At 46.9% G+C, this 21,175-nt stretch overlaps 1 protein-coding gene across 3 annotated transcripts in view; it reads left to right on the forward strand.

The window, feature by feature from the left end:
* The window catches only part of cdk17 (cyclin dependent kinase 17), a 49,200-nt gene extending 28,166 nt beyond the window's left edge, over nucleotides 1–21,034 (forward strand). For 2 of the 3 annotated variants that reach the window (XM_081723564.1, XM_035528390.2), the window contains 15 exons: nucleotides 4,601–4,765; nucleotides 7,851–7,984; nucleotides 9,160–9,285; nucleotides 13,003–13,059; nucleotides 13,229–13,343; nucleotides 13,652–13,746; nucleotides 13,842–13,904; nucleotides 14,278–14,401; nucleotides 14,527–14,647; nucleotides 16,834–16,931; nucleotides 17,374–17,479; nucleotides 18,290–18,332; nucleotides 18,462–18,552; nucleotides 18,642–18,719; nucleotides 19,139–21,034. In XM_081723564.1, coding sequence (XP_081579690.1) covers nucleotides 4,601–4,765; nucleotides 7,851–7,984; nucleotides 9,160–9,285; nucleotides 13,003–13,059; nucleotides 13,229–13,343; nucleotides 13,652–13,746; nucleotides 13,842–13,904; nucleotides 14,278–14,401; nucleotides 14,527–14,647; nucleotides 16,834–16,931; nucleotides 17,374–17,479; nucleotides 18,290–18,332; nucleotides 18,462–18,552; nucleotides 18,642–18,719; nucleotides 19,139–19,176 — 1,454 coding nt within the window. In that variant the 3' untranslated portion in view covers nucleotides 19,177–21,034. The remainder of the gene's footprint in view (nucleotides 1–4,600; nucleotides 4,766–7,850; nucleotides 7,985–9,159; nucleotides 9,286–13,002; nucleotides 13,060–13,228; nucleotides 13,344–13,651; nucleotides 13,747–13,841; nucleotides 13,905–14,277; nucleotides 14,402–14,526; nucleotides 14,648–16,833; nucleotides 16,932–17,373; nucleotides 17,480–18,289; nucleotides 18,333–18,461; nucleotides 18,553–18,641; nucleotides 18,720–19,138) is intronic. The other variant, XM_081723565.1, reaches the window with a different exon arrangement.
* Nucleotides 21,035–21,175: the final 141 nt, after the last annotated feature.

The raw sequence follows: 21,175 nt of genomic DNA on the forward strand, positions 1-21,175 counted from the left end.
ACAGAGAGACAGACACACACAGAGAGACAGACAGAGACAGAGACAGGGAGAGAGACACATGGACTCTGAGAGAGAGAGACAGACTCTGAGAGACAGAGAGAGACAGACTCTGAGCGAAAGAGACAGTCTCTGAGACAGAGAGAGACAAACAGACAGAGAGACAGACAGAGAGAGACAGACTCTGAGAGAGAGACTGAGACAGAGAGACTGAAAGAGAGAGGGAGAGAGAGAGAGAGAGAGAGACAGACTCTGAGCAAGAGAGACAGACTCTGAGTGAGAGACAGAGAGAAACAGACAGAGAGCGAGAGACGGAGAGAGAGAGCGAGAGACGGAGAGAGAGAGCGAGAGACGGAGAGAGAGAGCGAGACAGACAGAGAGAGACAGATAGACTCTGACAGAGAGAGACGGAGGGAGAGACGGGGAGAGAGAGAGACGGACTCTGAGCGAGAGAGACAGACAGACTGAGAGAGACAGAGAGACTGAGAGAGAGAGACAGATTCGGAGAGAGAGAGAGAGAGAGAGAGAGAGACGGGGAGAAAGAGACGGGGAGAGGGAGACGGAGAGCGAGACACACAGCGAGAGAGACAGACAGACAGACTCTGAGAGAGAGAGAGAGAGAGAGAGAGAGAGAGAGAGAGAGAGAGAGAGAGCGACTGAGAGAGAGCGACTCACAGACAGAGGGAGACAGACAGAGGGAGACAGACAGACTCTGAGAGAGAGACACTCAGAGAGAGAGAGAGAGAGAGACACTCAGAGAGAGAGAGAGAGAGAGAGAGACAGAGACAGACTCTGAGAGAGAGGGACAGAGAGAGAGGGACAGAGAGAGAGAGAGACAGACTCTGAGAGAGAGAGACACTCTGAGAGAGAGAGAGAGAGAGAGAGACAGAGAGAGAGACAGACTCTGAGAGAGAGGGACAGACTGGAGAGAGAGAGAGAGAGAGAGAGAGAGAGAGAGAGAGACAGAGAGAGAGACAGACTCTGAGAGAGAGGGACAGACTGAGAGAGAGACAGAGACAGACTCAGAGAAATAGAGAGAGACAGACAGACTCAGAGAGAGAGAGAGAGAGAGACTCGGCCTCCTCCGGCTGTTGTCAGGTGCACATGAAAAGCTTCGAGGAAAAGGCGGTGGATGCCAAGGCACTGTCTCGCCAGGCTGCGCCGTGAGGGGAAGTGCGCGAGGGAAGTGCGTGAGGGTGCTTTGAGATGTATCCAGGTGCACCGGCTGATATCCTGCCTCGACGCTTCCTGAAGGATGTGGCTAAATTGCACTGCAAATGGCAGCTGGGATACTTGCAGCTGCCAGCCAGTGCTAGCGTTTAGGCACTCTGAGGAGGAGCTTTCCGTGGCAGTGAGTTCAGCTTTGACGGGCCTCAGTGTGCAGTTGTAAACCTCAACTAATACCCATCAGCTGCAGCCTCTAATACTTTGCCCTGCCTGTGAGCACGTGCACGTCTTTGTGTATACAGGCACACATTTTTAGGCCAAGTTGCGATAGAACAGATATATTTCTCTTCCCACTGAACTCTTATGCATGAAGCACACACGTGCTCTCTCTCTCTCTCTCTCTCTCTCTCTCTCTCTCTCTCTCTCTCTCTCTCTCTCTCTCTCTCTCTCTCTCTCTCTCTCTCTCTCTCTCTCTCTCTCACACACACACACACACAGGGATATAGTGGGTTTTTTTTGCCAGTAGTGTTGACTAAGATGCTTTTAAGGCTGCTGGATGATTTATAAAGGCTCTGACACTACAATCAACTGTTCAGTGCTCTGCCTCTCTTGCTCTGCTCACCTCAGAATGCCCTTGTTATATAAGCCTGCAACAAAAGCTTTGCTTATACCAGAGTTTTTAGTCCTAACATTAATGCAGTGAAGAATTAGTTGTGTGTGTGTGTGTGTGTGTGTCTGAGAGATTCTTTTTAAATAGTCCACAGTAAAAGCCACTCCTTTTTTTCCTCATTAATGAAGTGTGTCTGCATCTGCTTGTGTCTGTGCGTCTGTGTGTTAGAGCAGCAGTACATATTGGAGCCCTGCACAGAGATCCCAAGGAGGCAGTCGCCAGGGAACCATGGAACCCAGCCCTGCTGTGGGCCCAAGAGCTTGTCATTCTTTGCTACAGCTCTGTTGCTTAGCAACAAGCCATGGTTAAATGGCTAGCACGGAGTTCTTACAAACTGCACACTTGTACTCAGATTATGATGTTGGCTCCTCACGTTATCTGGGCAGGCCAATAGTTGTGGAAAAAGGAAACAAAGATTGAGGCCTATGATTGTGTGTACTTGTTCAGAACTGAAGTGGTGTGATGGTATAGTTCAGGTCAGGATTTCTAACTGTGTATCTGTGCATGCAGGTGAGAAAATGGGGCTTGATGTTTTTGCTGTGGTGGACATATACTGAAGAGTTGTTGTTGTGTTTTGATCTCCTTATGTAACCCAAACCAACTGAGAGGTGTGGGTGTGTGTGTGTGTTTAACCATATGAATATGGATAATGGGATGGAGGGTATGAGATATGGGGGGTGGAATAGTACTGCTTGGCTAAACAGGTGGAGTTGGCAGGAGTAGGTGTAGGAACAGGTGGGGAGTGGAGGACAGGCTCTCTCTGCAGCACACACACACACACACACACACACACTCACTCTCACACATACACGCACACGCGCACGCACGCACACATACGCGCACGCACACACTCACACATACACGCACACACACACATACACGCGCACACACACAGACGCACACACACACACACTCACTCTCACACATACACGCGCACGCACGCACACATACGCGCACGCACGGACACATACACGCACGCACGCACACATACGCACACGCACACACTCACACATACACGCGCACACACACACACAGACACACACACACACACACACACACACACACACTCACTCTCACACATACACGCACACGCGCACGCACGCACACACACACATACGCGCACGCACGCACACATACGCACACGCACACACTCACACACACGCGCACACACACAGACACAGACACACACACACACTCACTCTCACACATACACGCACACGCGCACGCACGCACGCACACATACGCATACGCACACGCACACACTCACACACACGCGCACACACAGACACACAGACACACACACACACACTCACTCACACATACACGCACACGCGCACGCACGCACACATACGCACACGCACACACTCACACATACACGTGCACACACAGACACACACACACACACTCACTCTCACACATACACGCACACGTGCACGCACGCACACATACGCACACACTCACACATAAACGCACACACACACATACACGCGCACACACACAGACGCACAGACACACAGACGCACACACACACACACACTCTCACACACACACACACACTCACACACTCACTCACACATACACGCGCACGCACGCACACACACACATACGCACGCGCACGCACGCACGCACACATACGCACACGCACACACTCACACATACGCGCACACACACACATACACGCGCACACACACAGACACATAGACACACGCACACACACACACACCTTAAGAAAATCCATCAGTTTTTTGTTTGTTTTAGATAAGGATCACAAATGATGAACCGCCGTCAGTAAACTGGCATTCCGCAGGACAGACAGATAAAACTATGACTGCAGTTAGCTGCCCGTCATTAGGGAGAAACGGAGGATCTCAGACAGTTCAGCGTGTCGAGGCAGAGAGCCGGGGCTGTGTGCCCTGGGTCCGCTCACAGCCCAGCAGGCAAGGCCAGCCGCGTTCAGCCCAGGGCTTGCGCTCCTGCCGTGGGCCATGCTGTCGTGCGTGCTCTCTCAGAAGGTTCAGCGGCTCACGGTGCTTTTAACTTTTTAATTATTCAAACAGGAAACGAATCAAACACAGAATCTGTTTTTGTGCTGCATTAGAACGCACGTCTGCGTTCCACGGTTTGGGACTCCCTTTTTCTGACGTGCGGTTCCCACGTTTGCTGCATTAACGGACCACACGTTTCTAGATAGCGCAGGTCGTGAAGACGTGTTGATAGCAGCGTCCACACCTCAGTACAGAATTAGCTCGCTCGTTAAGAACGAGGCACCAGGGGATGTGACACGAAGTTAATTGGAAAACATTTGAGGTAGTGAAGACCTCACATGGGCTGTATAATGCAGCGGTTGTGGCCCGGTTTCGTGTTCCAAAGGCGACTGAATGAGAAATCCTGGCGCACACCTGCGGACTAGGTGTGCGCTCCTGGCCACAGAAGGGTCATGGGCAGCACCCGCAATCATCTTCCGTGGTGAAAGACATCCTGACAGCTCCGCACCAGTCAGCTGCCGCCACCAACGCCAACAGTCGTGTCTCAGTTCGTGGGAATGTTGTCATAGCAACAACTATGTGATGCTCTGCCAGCCGTCCCAGGTGGTGATTTGTTATGAACAAGTTGTACCAAAAACCCCATTCCCCTCCCCATACTCTTTACTCCCAGACTCTTTCCTGTGACAGCCGTACGTCCTGACTTATACCTGTCGTTTGTGCGTCGTCCTGCGTCGGTGTGCGATCGTCGCCCGTACTGACTGGCTCCTCTTTGCCGTTCCAGAGCCCATAGTGAGGAACGGCCGGCCTCCCTCTTCCCACAGCATGCACTCCTTCCTGCACCAGTACACGGGCTCCTTCAAGAAGCCGCCCCTGCGTCGTCCCCACAGCGTCATCGGGGGCAGCCTGGGCTCCTTCATCGCCATGCCCCGCAACGGCAGCCGCCTCGGTAAGCCCCCGCGACAGCCCCTCCCATCTGCACCGCCTCACACTTCCGGCCCCTCCTCCCGCCACGGCAGCGTAACCCAGTGCACCGGCCACGTCCCAGTGCGGCATGCTCGTGGCCGGTCAACACCACCTTTTTATTTCATTTCCTGCCGCCTTTGTAAGCGTTTGCACACAATGAGGACATGCAGCCGTTTCTCAGATTTGTAAGGCTCATCCCTGGAGCTTTGGCTCGCTGCAGGACCCTGCTCGTGGCCGAGGCGCTTCGTCTAGGGCACCGTGCGGAGGTTTTCGAGCCTGGAGTAAGCGCTATCATGCCGCTAGGATGTGAGTCAGAAGGCGGCTGCTAAAACCAAGGCAGGAAGTGTGCGTCACGGCTCCCACAGTTCCGTCCTGCGCAGTGCTGCGTGTGTGTGTGTGTGTGTGTGTGTGTGTGTGTGTGTGTGTGTGTGTGTGTGTGTGTGTGTGTGTGTGTGTGTGTGTGTGTGTGTGTGTGTTCGTTCCCATGCGCACAGACATTATTCACCAGAGACGCATCCAGACATGCCCCATTCCAGTGCATGCACATTCTCATACTACCACCAGTGACATCAGCTCCAAGCTGAGAGAGATTGGAGAGATTCCCTTTCTACTGGTGCCCAATTATCTGTGATGTTTTTTTTTTTATTAATTTTTTTTTTTTTATTGTGTTTTTTTGTTTATTTGTTTTGTCTTTTGCTGTGTTCTTTGGATGGGTATTATCTAAATAAAATCGGCCATTTGTGCGAGTTTGACCGTGAGCTTGACCCAGTTTCACTTCACCCTTGTTTTCCGTGGCACGCTGGAGAAAATAGAGCAGTGTGTGTGCTGCCTTCCTAACCGGCACTGAAAAGAGGACGCGAAGCAGCCCCACAGAGCACATAACACAGGACAGGCCCAGAGAGTGAACGAGGACATCGGATGTGACGGTGACAATGAAGAGGGGGCGAACGAGCGCGCGGAATAAAAGGGCAGGCGAGACGGCGAGGGTGAGCTGTTCAGAAAGAGGGCAGCAGAATCGTGTGCAAAGATTTCACACGTCAGCTCTCTGCCTCTCGGCGGAGACGTGCCGTCTCGTCAGACTTTACGGGGACAGAAAGGAGGAGCGTCTAGGAATCCCCGAGGATTTTTCTTTCTTTCTGTGGTTTTCAAAAGTATATGATTTAGGCTCTAGTCTGAATTGGGTGTAGACAGTCACTGTAGTGTGTTGAAGTCTCATATAGACGTAAGGCAGGCATTGCCTTAATCTGAGCTGTAAATCCAGACTGAGTCATGTCTCTCGTACCTTCAGTGGCCTAGCCTTGAGCTGCAGTCACACACGCAGACGCTCTGTGCCAGCCACGCTAAGCCAGCTAATAGAAACGTAACAGGCCCGTTTTAATGCTGTGATGCAGTATTTATCAGGGTTTTGTTTGCATTCACACTCAGCTACCACTGATTTCACGCAGGCATCAAGAAACATGGTATTAAGATTTATGAGACAGTGGTGGACATTTGAGTGTCACCTTCTTTAGTTACTGGACTCAAGACTTCGGCCCCAACTAGATGAGATATTGTCAGATGTTTGCGTGTAATGTTGTTGTTCTTTTTTTTTTTCTTTTTTCTTTTTTTTTTTTTCCCCTCTTGCAGTTTGTCAGATGGAGAAGTAGAGGAGTGTTTTTGGCATCCCCCTCCCTTTATCCACTAGGTGACATTAACAAAGCGACGCGGCGCGTAAATGTTGACAAAGCAGCTGAAACGGCTCGTTTGTGGAGCCTGCCTCCTCTCCGCTTTCGTCTCCTCCCTTCGCCTCGGAGGGGGTAATAGGAGAGGAGTGGAGGGTAGCTGCGCACTGTAATGGATGGCCCCGAGCTGGGGCACTCTCCTTCCTCAGTCAGATGAAAGGCAGGGGTGTGTGATTGGAGGGGAGGGGTGAGGAGGGTGTGTCTGTAAAGGCCAGGATCAGGGTGGCCACACCTTCTTTTACATTTCGGCTCTGTTCAGCACTCGTAAGTCACTGTCTTATCTCATCTCTTCCCAGCAGTGTTCCCCTTCATTCATATTCAGTCCCAACACAACAAAATACACTGCAGGCCGTTTGACCTTCCCTAAATCCCGGCTGCGCGTGTGTGTGTGTGTGTGTGGGCGTGTGCGTGTGTGCGCGTGTGCGTGCGTGTGTGTGCGTGTGTGCGTGCGTGCGCGTGTGGTTGCTAGGATTCTAAAACCATGCTTACCTAGTTATGGGTCTCCCTGGTCCGCTCTGATGAGCAGGATTATACCTTTATGTAAGTGAGAGGTGCTGAAGACATAAGTAACTCAGAGAGGCGCACAGACGCGCGCACCCCATCAGCACCCACAGATATGATTGTCAGACGTTTCATCCTCCCTCGTAACACGCTTCCTGGCTTCCTGCATCATCCACAGAGAAGGTTCCTATACTAGTGAAGCTTTATGCTTTGAATGTATAATTAATATGTTGGGTAGGGTGTTGGTGTGACTGTAGTTGTTATTATAAAATGAATCAGTAGTGTTGCCAACTGCTCTAGTCAGGCAAGAATGTATGTTCACATTTGAATGTGTGTTGGACTAAAATTGGTACATGAATAAGGTCTTTCATTGGAACGGTGAAATTAGAGAGGAAGTTCATGCATACTTTATCCAACATACACAGATGCACACAGATGCACACACACGCACACACACGCGCACACACACACACACACACACACACACACACACTTGCTCAGACCGGTGCTGGTAAAGAGACCAACCTTTGTCATGTAGAAATGGTCTTATTGCTAAATAAATTAATTGGGTTCAACTGGACATAATATAATGAGCCTAACAAACATGGAAAAGCCCTGTATAGTGCATTAATTATTTTCTAGTTCATTTCAATATATTAGAGGTTTATGGAATGCAACTTGCCTGGAAGTTGGTGGTATATTTAATAACTCCTACTGAGTGTACACTTTATTGAATCTGTTTAAATCTTTAAAATGAGCTTGTATACCCTGTTCATTTACTGTTGAATGTGGCGTTTTGTGTTCCTTTGACACTCATGTAATTCACTATCTTCTCTCCACACACAGATATAGTACATGAGAATTTAAAGATGGGATCAGATGGTGAGAGTGACCAGGCATCGGGGACATCCTCAGATGAAGTGCAGTCTCCCACCGGAGTGTGTCTCCGGACCAGGTCGCACCGCCGCATTTCCATGGAGGTACGGTGGTGTGTGTGTGTGTGTGTGTGTGTGTGTGTGTGTGTGTGTGTGTGTGCTCACCCACCCACCCTCTGGACGAAATCCAGAACTGCTTTCTCCACATTAGACACAGACTGTCATCCATATGCAGAGCTCTTGGTCCTGGCAGGCAGGCGCAGGCCGTGCCCGAAAGGAAGCGCGTGCGGGCTATGTGGGTATTACCCCGAATAATGGGAGTGGAGATGTGTCCCAGTTAAAAGTGCTTCTTTTTAGCTGCAGGTGGAGGGTTTTCTCCAGGCTTCCCATCTTCTCCCTCACCCTACGCACGCTTCTCGTCCCCCTGGTCCTTCGTTTCTCTTTGTTTTTCATATTCTTGTTCTGTTTATCCGTCTCTCGTTTTCTCTTCCATCCTTGCTCTGACTTTATTCTTTGATGGATGTGTTTGTTTTTTCTAAGGTTCAGTGTCCATTCCCGATTTTTTTTATTCTTTATTTTTGTCTGTGCATCTGTGTGTGGTAAGCTTAGCTCTTCAGTTTGAGAAGCAGTTGTTTCTCCTCCTGCCAGTCAACTCCCCCTCGCTGCCGCTCCACTCGGCTTCTGAGTCACACTCTCAGATTGGAGGAATTCTCTTTGCTTGTCTACATTGATGATTTAGCCCCGTTTTTCAATCGAAGGAGAACCTGCAAACGAGATGGACGTGCTATGAACGTGAAGCAAATACAAGCACCTCCAGCTCACAGAGTCATCACATTAACATTTATTTTATTTCTTGAGACACTATTGCTAATCCAAGTGTTGAGGGTGTTTTGACTGTGTCTGTAGTTGAGGTTTTTGCCCTCTGCTGTTTAGGTTGTGCGAGTGCATGTTTTGCAGTGGGTCGAAAAGGAAAACATGGCCCTTTACACACAAAGATGGAACATAAACATCCAGTCAGATTCAGGCCCAGTGATTTATTTATTTTTTTTAAATGATGATACCATGTTTGTCTTTATTTCCTGTGTATTAGGGCAGGAGGAGGAAAGCCACTGATGCTTATTAATGGCTGTGCTTGTGGTTTGAGAGCACATAACCAGTATGTACTAAATTTACTCACTGACAATTGACCTCTCTCTCTCTCTCTCTCTCTCTCTGTGCATGTGTGTGTGTGTTTGTTCGTTGGTTGGTTCGTTGGTTGGTTCGTTCGTTCATGTCTTTAGGACGTGAATAAGCGCCTGTCTCTGCCTGCTGATATTCGGATTCCTGATGGCTATCTGGAGAAGCTGCAGCTAAGCAGCCCGCCCTTCGACCAGCCTCTCAGCCGCCGCTCACGCAGGGCCTCGCTGGTGAGTTGAGTGTGTGTGTGTGTGTGTGTCTGTGCATGCGTGCTCACATGCACGTGGATGCATCACAAATGACTTACACCCACAAAATATCTGCACAAACAGAGCAATGCTTAACGCGCAGGCCTCCTCCTTTCAGTAACTGTACACACAGCATTTCCCAAGGATTTGTTGCCATGTAAAGTCAGTTACTCCTGAGTTATCTCTACAGGTCTGTGTAGTTATCTTGTTGCAGTTCATTTTACATGTCAATGGTGTATAATTAAATGCCTAATCTAGAAACTACTCATTTTGTCAAGAGTAGAAATGTATAAACATACTTAAAAAATGTTTTTTTTACATGCAAGTATTGCAAGTTAATATTATAATAGAAATCTGGTGCTGTGTGTATACTGCAGATAAGGAACAGGGATCGCATAATCATAACTTGTTTTGCTTTTATACACACACTGCTTTTAAATAAAGAAAAAAAAAGAACAATTCAGTCAACAATGAAAATGTTTTCACGCTAACAAGAAACACCTCTCTGCTTTCTTGTTTCTCTTGTTTCTATTCCACTCCCCGTAACTGAGAAGCCCAAGTTGCATAGCAACCCACACATCATGCGCTCTAGAGTATCTGTCAGAACACGTCTCCCATGTGACATCAGAGGTCATGATGTGGCATGCCACCTTTTGAGAGGGTTTTTTGTGAAACTAGTGACAGATCCATGAGTCACGTCCATTAATTCTTAGCAGCACTTGGTGCTGTTGATGCCCTCCATGCAGTTTCCCGTGCAACAGTGTACTCCACCTAGTCTGGTCTTAATGTCACCCTGGTAAATCCACACCCTCCACCAAACGTGAAGGCTGCCACCCCAGATTCAGCTGATGTTAGTAATATTTTTAAGAACATTTTAGCTAATCTGTCAGTTTACCCTGATTAGCTCTCACGGAAATAGTGAGTGATGGGAAAGATATAAAGTCTCTGTAAGTGTTTTGGGCTCTGTAATCAGTTACAAAAAATGTTAGTCCAGTCTGGTTGCACTAACCAATCAGGAAAATTCTCCATTGGGAGCCGGTCCTGCTGCTTCTCAGTTATTTTATGCGTGCATAAGCAGTGTGTAGAACATGTTTGAATTGGTGTTTTTGAATGTGCCAGTAAACCCCGCCTCCACCTCTATAACCCAGTGGTCTGATGGAAAGTTTAACAGCTTCCTGATTCTAAAAACAACTGAATTAAAATGCATGCAATTTTCCTTATTCAATTTAAAGGATACATTTATTAGTCTCTTGGTACAGGCCTATATTTTAGTGCTGCCCAGTATGAAGTATGTGTCTGCACATATGTTTCTGTGTATGTACTTTTGCGTGCATAAATCAAGGTAATGGATTATCAATGATTGTAAAATGGGTGTGATGAATAAGAGGAGAATTATTTGCTTGGCTATGGCCCAGTTTGAGTTTTTTTCCAAAGAGCCACATAATAATAAAATTCAAGGCCTTATAAAAACCCCTATGAGAGTAAGTTGGTCAGGATATTGCAGTCTAAGATTAAATCTTAGGAATGTGTCAACATTCATAACTAATGTAACTTTAAATCTTTACTGTTTTGTATAAATTAGTAGGCCTATAGTTTTTCACAGCCACTCACCGGTCACTAATCAGGAACAGCCTAAGCCTGTTGCACGCTACAGGATTTGGGAAATGCTAACACTTTTGAAAATTGGAGCACACCTCACACTTAAGCCTGGTTCATAACTACGTTGGACACGGATGCACCATAGGCCGCCCGGCCAGAGTGATGTAGTCACAGATGAAATGGTTGAGCCGTGATTGACCGCTCGGACCACTCAAAAATTGAAACAACGTGGCCAGGCCGTTTGGTTATGCAGATGCACCTCGATCATTCGTTGGCCAGTGGGAAAAAAACTAGGAGGAATTGGGAAAAGGGTGTCGGACCAAACATTGTGCGGAAATGTCTTGACATTCAGGAGTACTGAAAAATGATTATCTTCAACCATGTTGTGTGATCGCTGGATGCCCTGCTGCCTTTGTGTACATGCGGCTGCCTTCTCTGTCGCTCAGCCCATCTCAACGAAGGTTCGTCTTCAGTTATCGACAACAGCTGCCTTTTAACAGCTTCATGACATTGGCTGTGTGTGAGCAGTGTGTGTGTGTGTTGGTCTGTTTTCTTTGGTTCCTTGTTTGCTGTGCAGGCTGCCTGCTTGAGCCGCTTTGCCCTACAGTGCCACCCTCAGCTCTGGCATGAAAGTACACGGTCGCCAAGGATGCTGGTGCAAGAGGTGTCAGAATCGAGCAAAATTAAAAAATGGTTAAAAATGTTAAGATTGAGTAGTGTGCACCGTGCTTTAAATGAGCAGAGTCTATATCTGATCTTTTGCCATGCCCAGTTTACTCTATTCGTGCTCTAGCCTTTAAATGGTTTCTTGGTACAGAACCACCGTTGAACCCAGCAAAACTGCTGTATCTTTAAACATTTGTCAGCTTGATTCGCATTCGTGTTGCTGTCATGTCAATTTTAATGTGTTGAAAGTGCTCGAATTTACCCAGGTATCTGCAGTAATATCAGCAGAGACCCTGTGGTCATGAATTAACCAGTAATGAATAGGATAGATGGTGGCTGATTGAATATAAATTAAATACAAATAGATGAGGTCGGCTGTAATTGTGGACATATAAAATGTGACAATAAACAGGTGTACCTAATAAAGTGGCCAGCGAGTTCGGCTACAGTTTAGGTGTTTATAAGGTGGCAGGTGAATGTGGTTTTTGCATTGCTGTCATCTGTAGTTTTCTTCTGGATCACTAAAATGATGATCTTGAGTTATTAACTTCGGTGCCTTCAGTGGAAGGTTCTGGTGTCCGTTTCCAAATCATCTGTGCTTAAGAATAACGTGTCCGCATTCCCCAGGAAAAGCCTTGATGCTGTGAAAGTGGAGGCCAGTAGTTGGGCATTTCTTTGTACTTCCAATAAAATTTCCATGGAGGCCTGCTAGTGGTCTCAGTAATATTCATAATAGCCATCGTGGTTCGACATCTTCACATGGTTCGAAACTGTGAGTATTGTCAGGGGATGCACATTAATTTGTGGCATGTAAATGACAACACTGTGCAATTCTCCTGATGATGACATTGAGATGGTAAATGAGTTACTGGAGATGTCCATGTCTGATTAAGGGACAGGCGAGTCTTTTAATCTGACACGCAGTGCTAGAGTTGGCCGTTGTTGATGTTTAACACAAGTGTCGGTGAGCAAAATACCCTAGTCCTTACACGCACACACACGCACTGTTCTTTGTGTGCCTAGCAGGTTCTGCATATGAAAGGCTCCCTGCCTTGGTGTCTGCATTTTCTTGGCTATCTATTGTTCTTGGCCCTCATCCATCTCTGTCGAAACTCCCCACCACCACCTATTTGCACTCACCCTGTGTGTATGTATGGTTTCTGTGTGTGAGGGAGCAGGAGGGAGAAATGTGTCTCATGTTTATGTTCTAGCACCCCCTGGTGTGCTCTCTGAGTTTGCAAGCTTGTGCACTTTGTATGATTTTAATGTCTGTCTGAGAAACGGAATTGGCGGCAGATATCAGACTGGATGAGCACACTCTAAACACGAGTGTCTGTGTGGTGCGGTCCACTCAGCATGCACAGGGCTGTTCAACAAACAGCTGCAGCTATGTCTCAATTAAGGACATTCTCTTCTCTGTCTTTCCCAATTCAGTCAGAAATTGGTTTTGGAAAACTGGAGACCTACATCAAACTGGACAAACTTGGAGAGGTAAGAGACTAATCTGCAGGCAAAGTTTGTCCCCACCTGTTACATCTGCAAATAAGTCATTAACATCCATAGAAATCTCTCTATAGAACCCTGACATACTTATTGTGTTATCATAGCTTGGTGTGAAATTTACATGCGGCCTGCGTTAAAACCAGTGTTTTTGTTTTAGGGGACGTACGCCACCGTCTTCAAGGGTCGGAGCAAACTGACGGACAACTTGGTGGCTCTGAAGGAGATCCGGCTAGAGCACGAGGAAGGGGCACCATGCACAGCCATCAGAGAGGGTAATGACACTGACATTTTTTCACTGAAGTCTACCGCATTATTTGCTTAATTTTAAGATCCTTTGCTCTTAAGCACAGTGTAGCAGGCTCTTCACATCTAGGCTTTGCGTGACATCATTGCACACAACTGATCGTATCGCTGCACATCCCCATCAGACTGCATGCAGCTTCAACTGCATATTTTACTGAGGATGTTTCAGCCAGCACCGTTGGCCACGGTTAGCCCTGGCTGAGGAGTACCGGGCATAGGTTGCGCAGTGCTACTATCATTGCTCGCGAGTCAATCGTCTGCTTTTCTTCTGTCTCAGTGTCATTACTGAAAGACCTGAAACATGCCAACATTGTTACTCTCCATGACATCGTCCATACGGACAAGTCCCTCACCCTTGTCTTCGAGTATCTGGTGAGACAGCCCCTCTAAACTACGCACTCCACAGCCTTTCACACACGTTGGTCTGGGAAGCTTTCCTGTCTCACCAGTGCCTGTATTTTCTGCAGGATAAGGACCTCAAGCAGTACATGGATGACTGTGGAAACATTATGAGCATGCACAACGTCAAGGTACAAATCTCGCGCGCGCGCACACGCGCAAAAATAGAGTATCAACAGGTCATATCTAGGTTAAGCAGTGTCAGTTGTTTTTAAACGTACTATGATTTGCGTTTCGCAAGCGCTTTGTTTACTTGAAGACATCATATGTCATCACTTCCTTTGTTGTGCATGGATATGTGGAATTTATGAGGATACACGCATAGTTATTGAATCATTGCAAAATAATGTTGGCTATGCAGGACTCTGACGAGCTCCTTAACCTCACACATCACCACAGCTTAACCTACTGGCAAATGGGCATTAATAAAAATCTCATTAATAAAAGTGGTTTATCTGCAAGTTTATCGGTGTTGCCAACCTGTGGTTTACGGTTTGCTTCTAGATTTTCCTATTCCAGATCTTGCGAGGGCTGGCGTACTGCCACAGACGCAAGGTTCTGCACCGAGACCTGAAACCACAGAACCTGCTCATCAACGAGCGAGGCGAGCTGAAGCTAGCTGACTTTGGTGAGCCGCGTACCCAGGGTGGCTGCGCCGTTTGCCCGCAGGACGGGGGCACTCTCAAAGTCTTTTCAAAGCATCCGTTGGGGTACAGGAATGACCGCATATTTTTCTGGGTCGGTGTGCTGCAGGTCTAGCCAGGGCCAAGTCTGTCCCCACTAAGACGTATTCAAACGAGGTGGTGACTCTGTGGTACAGGCCTCCGGATGTGCTGCTGGGCTCCTCGGAGTACTCCACACAGATTGACATGTGGTGAGTGTATCATCTGTTTCTGTGCAAATCAATTTGTATTTGCATAGGAATGCAATGTGCCAGTCCTTTTTAAGCTGTCCTGCTTTTGGCTTCTGCTATAATTTACGTCAGAAACAGGGCTGGTTTGTTTTGTTTTTTTTTAATAAAAAACAACCTTATGTAACTTTTTATTACGTACGATGTCTGTATAGGGGGGGTTGGATGTACGTTTTATGAGACGTACGATGTCTGTATAGGGGGGTTGGATGTACGTTTTATGAGACGTACGATGTCTGTATAGGGGGGTTGGATGTACGTTTTATGAGACGTACGATGTCTGTATAGGGGGGGTTGGATGTACGTTTTATGAGACGTACGATGTCTGTATAGGGGGGTTGGATGTACGTTTTATGAGACGTACGATGTCTGTATAGGGGGGGTTGGATGCATGTTTTATGAGACGTACGATGTCTGTATAGGGGGGGTTGGATGTATGTTTTATGAGACGTACGATGTCTGTATGGGGGGGTTGGATGTACTTTTTATGAGACGTACAATATCTGTGTGGGGGGGTTGGATGTACGTTTTATGAGACGTATGTCTGTATAGGGGGTGTTGGATGTACGTTTTATGAGACGTACGATGTCTGTATAGGGGGGTTGAATGTACGTTTTATGAGACGTACGATGTCTGTATAGGGGGGTTGGATGTACGTTTTATGAGACGTACGATGTCTGTATAGGGGGGTTGGATGTACGTTTTATGAGACGTACGATGTCTGTATAGGGGGTTGGATGTACGTTTTATGAGACGTACGATGTCTGTATAGGGGGGTTGGATGTACGTTTTATGAGACGTACGATGTCTGTATAGGGGGGTTGGATGTACGTTTTATGAGACGTACGATGTCTGTATAGGGGGGTTGGATGTATGTTTTATGAGACGTACGATGTCTGTATAGGGGGTGTTGGATGCATGTTTCATTAGACGTATGATTTCTGTCTGTATAGGGGGGTTGGATGTATGTTTTATGAGACATACGATGTCTGTATAGGGGGGTTGGATGCACGTTTTATGAGACGTACGATGTCTGTATAGGGGGGTTGGATGCATGTTTTATGAGACGTACGATGTCTGTATAGGGGGTGTTGGATGCATGTTTCATTAGACGTACGATGTCTGTATAGGGGGGTTGGATGTATGTTTTATGAGACGTACGATGTCTGTATAGGGGGGTTGGATGCATGTTTTATGAGACGTACGATGTCTGTATAGGGGGTGTTGGATGCATATTTCATGAGACGTACGATGTCTGTATAGGGGGGTTGGATGTACGTTTCATGAGACGTACGATGTCTGTATAGGGGGGTTGGATGCATGTTTTATGAGACGTACGATGTCTGTATAGGGGGGTTGGATGCATGTTTTATGAGACGTACGATGTCTGTATAGGGGGTGTTGGATGCATGTTTCATTAGACGTACGATGTCTGTATAGGGGGGTTGGATGTATGTTTTATGAGATGTACGATGTCTGTATAGGGGGTTGGATGTATGTTTTATGAGACGTACGATGTCTGTATAGGGGGGTTGGATGTACGTTTTATGAGACGTACGATGTCTGTATAGGGGGGTTGGATGTACGTTTTATGAGACGTACGATGTCTGTATAGGGGGGTTGGATGTACGTTTTATGAGACGTACGATGTCTTTATAGGGGGGTTGGATGTACGTTTTATGAGACGTACGATGTCTGTATAGGGGGTGTTGGATGTATGTTTTATGAGACGTACGATGTCTGTATAGGGGGTTGGATGTATGTTTTATGAGACGTACGATGTCTGTATAGCGGGTTGGATGTATGTTTTATGAGACGTACGATGTCTGTATAGGGGGTGTTGGATGTATGTTTTATGAGACGTACGATGTCTGTATAGGGGGTTGGATGTATGTTTTATGAGACGTACGATGTCTGTATAGGGGGGGTTGGATGTATGTTTTATGAGACGTACGATGTCTGTATAGGGGGGGTTGGATGTATGTTTTATGAGATGTACGATGTCTGTATAGGGGGGTTGGATGTATGTTTTATGAGACGTATGATGTCTGTATAGGGGGTGTTGGATGTATGTTTTATGAGACGTATGATGTCTGTATAGGGGGTGTTGGATGCATGTTTCATTAGACGTATGATGTCTGTCTGTATAGGGGGGTTGGATGTATCTTCTATGAGATGGCTGCTGGTCGGCCACTCTTCCCAGGGTCTACAGTGGAAGATGAACTGCATCTCATCTTTAGGCTCCTGGGTATACACACACACACACGCGCGCGCACACACACACACGCACACCCATGCGCGTGCGCGCACACACACAAGCGCACACACACACACGCACACACAGAAAAATAAATATCGCCGGATAAAAAAAAACAACTGAAAAAAGGTTAAGTCGAGGAACGTAACCAAAGAAATGACATTGCTGTGTTTACTTGGCATGTTACATGGAGTCAGACCTTGATAACTTCTGGGACTAGAGGCTGGCCTTCTCTAGCATAAGTAATCTGATCCCAGCACTCAATTCTATACTATAACAATATACAGGTGAAATTAGTTGATTAACCTGCTTATAAGAGCATGTGTGTCACTGATGCCCTTCAAGCCAATAACAATGGTGCCTAGATCTTGCAGTAATTAAAGAGCGCTGTAAAATAATCCCATTACATGACTGTTGTGGCTTGGTGGTGCAGGCACACCTACTGAGGACAACTGGCCAGGCATCTCATCTATTGAGGAGTTCAAATCCTACAACTTCCCCAAATACAAGCCGCAACCCTTCATCAACCATGCGCCCAGGTATGTGTGCGTGCATGCAGGCCTGTGGGGGGAAGAGGTTACTGCATAGCTCTGTCTATAAGTAGACTGGTTAAAATTAGGTGCTGGTATAAACATTTGATTTTGACAGAGATGGGAAAACAACTTTTTTTGTTGTTTTTTTAAGAGAAGGTTCACCAGCTTTGTGTTCTCAGCGTTCTTTAAGAACCAAGTTCAGACTTGGATGTGGCACCTTGAGTTTCGGCATCTTAATTAGGTCACGTTTCTAAGATGTTCTTTGACCCTTAGATTAATATGATAAAACTCCCAACATACAGCTCCAGAAATATCCTTTTCGCCATAACCTACAAAGACTTGCATCACATAGTAATGAATAAAATTGCTGAACCTTTCCTTTGAGCATCAGCCCTGTCCCTGTTTTTCTTACCACTCACTGTTAGTGACCATGACCTGCATATATGTTTGTGTGTGTCCGTGTGTGTGTGAGCACGTGTGTGTGTGTGTGAGCACGCGTGTGTCCGTGTGTGTGTGTGTGTGTCCGTGTGTGTGTGTGTGACCACGCGTGTGTCCGTGTGTGTGTGTGTGACCACGCGTGTGTCCGTGTGTGTGTGTGTGAGCACGCGTGTCCGTGTGTGTGTGTCTGTGTGAGCGCGCGCGTGTGTGTGTGTGTGTGTGTGTGTGTGTGTGTGTGTGTGTGTGTGTCAGTAAGTCAGGATATCCTGTGGAATTTTTGAGGCTGTTCTCTTCCTTCCTCTCGTTTGCCACTCTTAATTTGTCACCACACTGCTGGCCACCACACCAAGACACTCTCTCCCTCCCTCCCCTCCACAGGCTGGACACTGAAGGAATTGAGTTGTTGCTGTCCTTTCTTAAGGTGAGCGCAACATTTCAGGCCTGTTTTTGCACACACTGACCTAGTGTGTGGCTTGTGCTCTCAGAGCACTGACACTAGTCCTGCTCTTCTCTGTCCCCATGCCTTTTATTTCTCTTGTCCTGCTCCCAGTATGAGTCCAAGAAACGAATTTCTGCTGATGATTCCATGAAACAATCCTACTTCAAGAGTCTAGGCATGCGTGTGCACACACTGCCTGAGAGTGAGTGAACATGCACCCATACCTCGTACACAAAACATCCTCTGCCAGCATATGGACACACACTCATGTGATGTATTCTTATCCTGCAGGTATATCAATATTCACACTGAAAGAGGTGCAACTTCAGAGGGACCCTGGCTACCGGAATTCCTCCTACCCAGACACGGGTATGTGTTTGTTTCTATGTCTGCACGGCCTGCCTGTTTGTATTGCGGTTGCTGATGTAATATGATGTATGCTGATGTATGTAAGTCAGAATGCGATATGTCGGCTTGTCCAGAAGAGGGTGTCGTGGACTAAGTTTTTCAGTGAATTTTTTTTATTTCCCTGAGAGTCCTTTATAGTCGGAGGTTCTGAACTCTAGTCCGAGGACCCACTGACCTGCACAATTTCACATATCCCTCCTGCCCCAACACACTCGATGCAGCTCAGGCAGGCTTGGATGAGCTGGGTTGAGTGTGTTCAGGCAGTGAACACTTGGCCATGCATAGTTGCGAACCTCTGTTTATAGCTGTTCAGAAGAGTTTATAAATCTTATACATGTTTAACAGTGGACTTTACCATACCTCTCTCTCTGTCCCAATAGGAAACAGCAAAAGCAGAAGACAGAGCATGCTGTTCTAAATCTTCGCTTATCCGTGAACACTTGCACAAGCACGCGCGTGTGCGCGCGCACACACACACACACACACACACACATGCAAGCAAGCACACACAGTGGATCAGGATGATGGCATTTGCTCAGTGACTGTCTTGTATAGACTAACTGGCTAGCCCATGCCTCCCCTCCCGCCCTTCAGTGTGAGTGTGTGTGTGCGTGCGTGCGTGTATGGTGGGAGAAGTGGTCTGGTCAGCCCATCTCTTTCCCATCCTTCTGTGACCAGCATGCAGCCAGTCTCGGTAACAAACATACCCTGACCCACCTCTGGTTCTGTAAGACAGTGTATTGACTTTCCCCCTGATGTGGAGACTGTGAGAGAGAGAGAGAGAGAGAGAGAGAAAGAGAAAGAGAGAACGAGAGAATGTGCGTGTGTGTGTGTCTGTGTATTTATTGAAGAGGTCAGTGTTTGTTTTTGTTTTTTTGCTGCTAATCAACTACTGTCTCCTTTTGACTTCCCAACTCTTAGACAACCTTCCTGGCTGTCGTGGACACGTTAGTACTGCCGTCACAGATTTTCTTTTTCTTTTTTTACAGTTATTATAATTCTGAATAACTCTTTTAGTAATGGCAGTGTTGTATACATCATTTGTTTGTCATTGCTTTGGTTCTACAGAGATGGAATGAATGCCTTTCAGCTTTTGTTTTCTTTATTCTTCCGGCCCCTTTTTGAATGTCATTCTCTTTCGGCACAGCGGTCATGTGTAGAGAGACCGCATTCCTGCAGACTTGTAAAAGCTATGCAGAAATGTATTCTAATCTGCAGAGCTCACCTTCACATTTCAAGTGCCCCCCCCCCCCCCCCCCCCCCCCCAGCCCAGGGAGAAGGACCTGCTCCACTCCCCTGGTGGGCGTTCTTGTTCCCAGCACTCCTGGGGAGACAGCTCCACCAGGCTCCCTCCTGTAGGAGATCCAGTGGTGGATCAGTGGTGGGTGCCATGACATTTCCAGGTGATGGCACGGTGCAGGCGCTGTGTGACTGGGTCAGAAATACCGGCGCGGCAGTACTCTTGCGAACAGGCAAACACGTTCCTTCAGGCCTTTTGCCCTCTTCTTCAGTGAACACTTTGTGCCTGGACCGAAGTGCTTCTCCAAGGTCCTCCCTCGCCCAGCCACTCCCCTCTCAAGGACTACTGTCCCCAAAGCATCGTAGTGACTATACAAAAATGAGTCATACAAGATCATTGTAGCTTTTGATTGATTGTATGTGTTTTGTGTGTGTGAGGGAGAGAGAGAGAGAGAGATCAGACTGTACAGAGCCTCGTTGCACCAAGCTAATGAGGTCATGAAGATGAGTTAGTTTCATTAACAGTATTAAGAGACTTTTCTAAGTTACAGTTTGATTCTTCTGTGAATAATGGTATGGTATCTCAGTGTGGCATGTTGGAGTCCAGATGTCTCACAGTTTGTGCTGGGTTTTATTCAGAGAGGAAAAAAGATAATGAGTATGTAAAATAGAGGAACAAACCCACGATGACTGCACTGGACCAGTGCTTTTCATTTTCCAACATTTGTACCCATGAAGAAACAGGAAATTTCAAACTGAGGTTTTGGATTGAACCAACGAGTCTTTTTTTCTTTTTTCTTTCTGAACTGACAGTTATGTTGATTAATATTGTAATTTTGCAGTTGATTGTGACTGGAGAAGCGTGTGTATATATGTGTGTATAGATGCATGGAACGCCAGGTGTCTTGTAGACCTTGCCTCTGTGGAACACTGACGCTCTCGGTTTAAACTGTCGACTGAATTGACCGTTTTAACTCTTTCTACTGCAGATATTTATTTCTCTTAATCAGTGAAGTAAACATGGTCTGTTTCATACAGAGCATTCTTTGCTGTGTATTTTTTGAAATCCGTTTCATAATGTAAGAATGTATTTAAGTGTCTGAAGGAACTGGGTATCAGTTATTGTGTCTCTAATGCGGCAGTATAAATCACAAGTGTTTGAACAGTTTTTAGAACTG

Source organism: Electrophorus electricus, chromosome 11, assembly GCF_041902795.1.
Source record: "Electrophorus electricus isolate QZ-2024a chromosome 11, ASM4190279v1, whole genome shotgun sequence".
Lineage (NCBI taxonomy): Eukaryota > Metazoa > Chordata > Actinopteri > Gymnotiformes > Gymnotidae > Electrophorus > Electrophorus electricus.